Raw genomic sequence first — 7,481 nt, forward strand, 5'->3', positions numbered from 1 at the left:
TTTTGCCAACCAGAGAGCTCACTATAATTTTCATAAGGAGTGGCCTGAGTGACCACAGCTCCATTAAGATATTAAAGCTTCACAAAACCATCTGAGCATTTGCTTTTCAGTCCAAGTAGTGAAAAAACTCTTAATGAATTCTTGAAACTGTGCTATGAACACTAAGAAAGGAGGGGAGGAAGACAAGACAAAAACTGTATTATTTATTTTTTCATGTAAATAATCACCTAAGAAGTAAAACAAAACAATGCATAAAACACAAACAATTCTACTGTAAAAGCATTTCATTTAGAAGGGATGAATGACAATATTAATTACAAGAATGTGAAATTTCAGATTCTTGAGGAATCATCCTTGAGACACAAAATAAAATGAAATACAAAAAAACTGTATTGATACTATTCACCCTGAATTTCCTGTTCAAACTATATTTATGATCTGATCCATGCTGTTTACATATAACTGCTAGACTATAATTGCTAGACTAATAAAAAAGACAAGCCTATAGAAAAGTAACTCCTCTTTCTAGATTTGTTTTATCTGTTTGTCATGCTGTCCTTTAGCTGGAAAAGACAAATAAGTGTGCTGGATCAGTAGAAACTCTGAAAGTTACATAATCCTTAGGGGAGGTAAAGATAAAGAACGGGAAGAAAACAACTATTGTTTGAATGTCTGCTATATTTAGGGCATTGTGGTAGTACTTTCTACCTACTACCTGTTAAAACTTTACAAATGTCCTGTAAAATAAGAACTTTTATCATCATCCTAAGGTGAGGAAACAAAGTCAGAGAGTTTAAGTAATTTGATCAGTCATGTAGAACCAAGATTTAAACATCATTTTTATTTTCTCCAGATCCAGAAATCCATGTTCTTTCCATTCTACAGTGCTGCCTGCCTTGTAATTTGTTGGAGTATCTAGCACTCTGATTAACTGTATCAATTTGTAATTTTTATTGCACTTACTGAAAAAAGAGATGCTTTAGAGAATGCTAATGCATAATACTGACTTGTTCCAGGTCATAAAATTACTTAGCCATTGTATTATGTAACAGAATAATCGCAATAATGAAAAAATCTACCAATCATTAAACTTCTAATATGAACCAGGCATTCTACTAGTATGTTACAAATGTTACTATGGTTAATCCTCAGAAATAAAAGCTATAAAATACATATTATTAAGCCATATTGGAGATGATGAAAAAGATTAGGGATAAATTATGAAATAATTTTATAAATAATATGGATAGAAATTTTTCAACTCATGTTGCTCCAGACTGACTGACATTTGAAGTACATGCTCTGTTCATCCTGCTACATCCTTGTCCTCAATTTAACGAGGAAGTTGTGACACATTCCAAATTATGACAAATTATAAGCACAACTGAAGTTCAAAACTTTTTCTATTAAGATAATGCCACCCTCATATTAATATTAAATGGAATGACATCCCTCTCTCCTTTGTTATTTAATGAAGGGTAGGATTTTTTTCTACGTATACTAAAAAATATCTTATATTCAAATGAGTAAAATCTATTTGTTCAGGTACATGAAAGAAAAGGAAACGATAAAACTTGTTTCTATAAATTGAAGAACCAAGGATCTATTCTATTTGCAATTAATGGATAAAGGAAACAATGACTCTTGTCAATAATAGCATTGTCTTGCATTAGATGAACTGAATTCAGAAGTGCTTAAGATGAGAGAAAACTTACACCTTTAAATCCCCCAACACCAGAATTTTGAATAATGACTAGTATATACTTGTTTCTTGGATTTCAGTATAATTTAATTATTGTAAAAATAATATTCAATTACTTTATTAGGACAATTATGAAAATATATCTCCATGACAGAAATTGATAAAAGTTGAATATTTTCAATATTTTTTGTCTGACCCATGCAAAGTCCAACAAATTTTGCTCAATTCATTGACAGGCTTACTTTGGAATTGCCAGGTGAATATAATTAACTGTAATTATTATTGAAACAATTCCATATGCTATAATAGGAAAACTGTGAAAAACTGTCTAACACTTATCAGTAGCAGTAATTGTTCATCTTCCCATAATATTAGTGTTATACTTAAGTGTATATGAAATTTTTTACAATTATTTACACAAATAAAAAAAGTTACCGTTCAAATAATGGTAACACAAAGCTGTTGAAAATTTAACTTTTATATCTTAATAAATATTTTAAGTGTCTTAAATTCCTGTTTTTTCTCTATTATTTAAAAAAAAAAGAATGTAGTAGACACACTTAAACACCACTTTTTTTTTTTTTTAACTTTACAATACTATATCTTTCCCACTATCTCATTTATCACCTGGTCAAGTTTTTATCTCCATCTCTCTATTTAAAACATCTTTTCCCAAATCATGGTAATCATCCTACCAATTCCTTGCCTTAATTGTTTCTGAAATATTTCATAATCCATTTCCTTGGCCTTTCTGTACTTTTTTGTACTTCTTGCCACCAACCCCTTCATAACATACCTTCTTCCATATAGTGCCTATTGCTATTGCTATTTTGGTCTTCTGACCACACTCTTTTAGCCTCTTTCACTTTTCTCTCCCATTGTGGTCCCTTAAACCTCAATATTCTCCATGCAGTATCCTGACCCTCTTTTCAAAATTTTCCTTCCTTTAATAATCCTTTCCACTCCTGTTCCTTTAAATATTATATATTTATTGATTTCTGAGTCTGCCCCTTAAGCCTAACTCTTTTTCCTAATCTACTCACCCATTCCCCAATTTTCCCACTAGGTTTCTTCATCTGAATGGGCCACTGCTACCTGAAGGGCAGTGTCTCTGAGTTAAATGGATATTCTTCCTCAACTTCAAGGTCCTACTTTTTTTCTTCGTTTTCACCCTCTATCTCCAATAACTGGGTGCAGGCATGATGAGACCTGGATGGAGTCAGTTCTCCTGTCCTTGGCAAGCACCATGTCCCCTGTGCCCTAAACCTGAGCTAACACGTCTCCAACATGACATCAAGCCCTTCCCTCCTCTTCACTATAACTTCTGCTCCACGTCGTCTCTCACATGGGCTGCCGCTCACCTTACTGGCCTCCTGGCCTTTATACTCATCTCTTTCCATTCTGTAAAAGAATATGTCAATCTTCTGCTCAAAGCTTCCAATATCTTCTACCTGCTTATAGTCTAAACATCAACATCTTTACCATAGTTTGAAGCTTTTCTTACAATATAGCATCATCTTATATCCTTGGCCTTAAATCTTGTCAAACATCCTGAACTAGAGTTGCAGTGTACCACTGGGGTTTCCAAGACATAGGAATGCTATCAAGCCTTTTTATTTTTATTTTCTCTCTTCCTTTTACGTGGCACGGCCTTCCACTTCTCCTTCAGTTAAATTCCATCTCATCCTTCAAGACCCAGATCAAATATTAACTCCTCTTTGAAACCCTCTACAACCTCCTTTATCACCTCTCTGTTCCTGTGGTATTTTGTTCATGGGTATGGTATGCCATGTTGTAATTTTTGTGTACACATTGTGCACTCTTGAGTTTCTGAAGGGCAGAAATGGCAATATCCTTTTCAAGCTCTACAACAGTGACTGCATATTCTAGGTCCTCAACAACTGGTCCTCAACAACTCTTTGTTGTGAGATGACAATAAAGTGTCACCATGCACATAATATATCATATACCATAACAAAAGTGTTCATATAATGCACATAATATACCATATACCACAAATTATATGTATTCTGTATATGTATATACATGTACCACACATGCATAAACAATATATATGTGTGTATATAAATATAGAAGAATATATAAGGTATGTATGCGCATATGCATACATATGAAGCATTTTACGGCTGGAAAGGCCCTTGGATATCATCTCCCCCAATCACTGAATATTACAAAATAGGAAACCAAGAATCCAAGTTATTAAGTGACTTCCCCAAAGTTCTATAGCTTTTTAATGATATACACAGGTTATGGTTCACGCTGCAGTGTCTAGTCCACTGCACCATTTAGTAAACCATTTTAATCCAATGATTAATACACCACTTTAAACCACTAATGTAACTTTCTTTAATCTGCTGTGTCAAGATCAAGCTCATTCTGCTGGAGTAGACATCCTGGGATGTCTCATCTATCTCCTTTTCTCTCCCACTTCCTTTCCTGCTCCTTTATTTTCATCAACTGAGAAACACTTGATTCTGCCACTTCTACATTTTTATTTAGTGTATTCCTCTCCTTCAAATATTCCCTAGTTCCTCCAAGAACTACTCTCAACTCCTTTAAAGATACAGTAAAGTTTCCTTTTCCCTCTGGGGAAAAAAAAATAAAGTGGAAATTATTTTGCTCTCGATCACCATAAAGCAGGTATCACCCCCATCCTCATGACGGTAGCTTATATTTGCACATAATTTAAAAATTTACAAATTACTTTCTCAGAACTCACTCATTTGATCTTCACAACAACACTGCAGAGAGTCAGAAGGCATCATCCCATTTATATGCAGTTGAGGAAACAAAACTGGGGTCAAAAGTTAAATAAACTGCCAACATTCCTATAGCTAGGAAGAGCTGCCACTGGAACCAAGGTCTCCATAGCCTTGCTCCTGAGAGCTTTCCACTGCTTTAAGCTGTTTATTGGCTTGTGTTCCCACCATGACATTTATGTTGACATATATTGGCACCTCCAATGCTGCACAGTGAATGCTGTCTAGGTTTTTCTTCAATCTGAATGAAGGCTTGGCTCTAGTTACTTGATAGTTTTCACCAGCCAGCTACTATTTTGTCCAACACTTCCTTACCTGTGAAACTCTTACCAAGCATTAAAATGCCAATTATTAGTAAATTTCATAGTTTGATTAGTATTTGTCAGTATAACTGAGCTTTTGAAAAGTAAAACCACGGCTTTAGCTAAATTAGAGAAAATCTTCAACTCTGTTTTAAATTGAAATACATTGATTTGATTTCATCTGCATTCATCAAGCAACTAATCTTTAAACTTAAAGAGTTAGCAAGAATGATTTGTTGTTCCTTTAATGTGTGTGTATATTTCATGCAATATTCTGAGACATTTTATCTACTTTGGCTTTAAATAAATTTCTGTTCCATCACCTCACCAAGTTGCTGGATAAATGTAACTTCTTTAAAAATTCAGAATATGGGTATAATTGTAGAGTAGATTGATCTGTCTCTGTGGCAAGGAGCCAGAGAAGGCTGAAGCCAGGAAACACATCCACCCTCTGTAACTTGTTTGCAATCCCATGATGAATACATACTTTCCCTTTTTACTACATCCTTCTATTAATGTTTAGGTGTTGTCAAAGGAAGTCTTAATTTATCCCTAATTCTAAGCAACAGGAATAATGTTTTCGGACTTTAGTCCCATAAACGTGAAGTTCCTGACCTGCTGGAGAATGTTTAGTGTCCTTTAGTGGACAGAGAGCACTGGCCAGCAGGGGAGGAAGTAACCCCCACTTGGTATTGTTTTCATGCCCCACCAAGACCTCCGAGCATTTGCCAGAAGCTACTGAGGGGCAGTTGTTAGTTGTTTCTGTTGATTGGTTGGTTGGCTTGTTGGTTGGTTGGTTGGAAATGCAGCAAAAGAATTCTCAAGAAGGAAAAGTTTAAACCTAAGCATTCTAAAAACTGTGCCCTCTAAAAATCAGGCAATTCACTCATCAAGAATCGAGCTTTCTACCTTCTGCCTAATGGGCTCTTTGGAGTCCCGTTTGCCTTTACTGTTAAAACTACCTTCACTTGGCTCGATTCCACGTGTCCCACATATCACAAAGCTACATTTAACAAATTCAACTTTGTATCCACATATATCATGGCACTGAATATATTGCTTGCCTAAAGACAGAATAAAGCCAGGGCTCAACTGTTTTCTTGTTCTTCGCTAGAAAGATATTTCAGAAACTCCAAGAAGAATGAGAAGCCAGAGCTTAAAATTATTGCACTTCATTATGAAAGTGCAGCGTTGCCCTCATTAACTACAGAGCTGCGAGAGAAATATCATTCCAGTGAATCACTGACGGATCTTAGTTAATGATTTTCTTTTCTAACAACATCGGACATGACCTAATAGGCGACCTAAAAATCTTTACTTTTTACCTTAGGATCCCAGCACAATTGAGCCCTAGAGAAACACAAGGGGTTCCTTCAGAAACCCAGTAGCTTCTTGACGCGGACACAGATACGAAGATGGAAAGAAGGAGCAACTCCGTGACACTTACCAGTCTTCCACAGATAGAGGGTGGGCGCCCCAGCCTCGCCCTGCGCCGCAGCCCCGCAGGCGCCCAGGCGCATTAGCAGCAGCGGCAGCAGTAGCTGCAGGACGCCCCGGCGCGGCCCCGCGGCGCCCGGACTCCGGAACGCCGAGCGCCTTGCTTGTAGCTCCATGCTGCCGGCAGCCGCCCCAGCGTCCAGACCCGTAGCACGGCCGCCACGGAATTGTTCTTCGCTCTCGGAATGTCTTCCCAAGTAGCCAACCTCTTTCCTGCTATTGTTCTCGTCGGATGAAAAGGAGGGAAAGAGCGTCTAACACCAGGGAACAATAGCGTCCGAGGCGGCTGTAGCCGCCGCCACCGCCGCTGGAGGGGATGCTGCTGCCGCTGCCATAGCGCGCAGAGTGGCAGGTCCTAGCGCGAAGAAGGCAGCTGTCCGCAGGGGGCCCAGCTGACTGAGCAGGTCCGCGAAGTCTGGGAGGCAGCGCAGCCCCCGCCGCCAGCTGGAGAGAGTAAGAAGGGCGGGGGGCGGGGGTGAGCCGAAAAGAGCGGGGTGGGGGCGGGGGAGCAGGAGTCAGCGGGAGGCGAGAGCGCGAGGGCGAGAAAAGGACCAAAGGGGAGAAGGGGCAGCTTGGCGGTTCCCAGATCCAACGTAACCACACGAAGAACTCCGTGCACATGGTGCGATGAAATATGTTTAGAAGGATACACCAATAAAAAGAATCATCACCACGCAGGCTTCAGAATGACAAATACCAAGCATTGAAATTCATTGTCACCCACGGAGTCAAATGCTTGATCTATTGGCATGTTATTCTTAGTGTATATTTACACAAAACATCAGTGATTCTAATTTATTTTTAAGCGGGAGCTTCTAAATCACTTTATGTGGAGAGCAGTATTTATGATTAGATGTGAAAACATAGTAAGACGACAGAGACCATCTCCTGTCAAAATGTAACTAAGCACTTTTTAAAATGTTTTTATTTAATCTATTCTCCATCAAATATGAACATGATTGATCTTTGACAAATTAAAGTTCATTGTCTTTTAATAGCCTATAAAATTGAATTACTACTTAATAAGTATTTGCAATGCTATCTAATGTTACATGGGTATAATTTTACACAAACTAATCATAAAATTATATTTCAGGTATGAAGCAAATAAAAATGGTATCCACTTACCTACTTCTCTCTGTCACAACTATGCTACTTTTAAGTATCGGACAGTCAGTAAAATCAAAGGGCAAGCTAAGT

General features: G+C 37.8%; 1 protein-coding gene across 2 annotated transcripts in view; it reads right to left on the minus strand.

The window, feature by feature from the left end:
- THSD7A (thrombospondin type 1 domain containing 7A) overlaps positions 1 to 6,710 on the minus strand; it is a 454,120-nt gene extending 447,410 nt beyond the window's left edge. For both annotated transcript variants that reach the window (XM_037836795.1, XM_037836794.1), the window contains exon 1: positions 6,232 to 6,710. In XM_037836795.1, coding sequence (XP_037692723.1) covers positions 6,232 to 6,397 — 166 coding nt within the window. In that variant the 5' untranslated portion in view covers positions 6,398 to 6,710. The remainder of the gene's footprint in view (positions 1 to 6,231) is intronic.
- Between the last annotated feature and the right edge of the window lie 771 nt (positions 6,711 to 7,481).

The sequence above is a fragment of the Choloepus didactylus genome, chromosome 5, assembly GCF_015220235.1.
Source record: "Choloepus didactylus isolate mChoDid1 chromosome 5, mChoDid1.pri, whole genome shotgun sequence".
Lineage (NCBI taxonomy): Eukaryota > Metazoa > Chordata > Mammalia > Pilosa > Megalonychidae > Choloepus > Choloepus didactylus.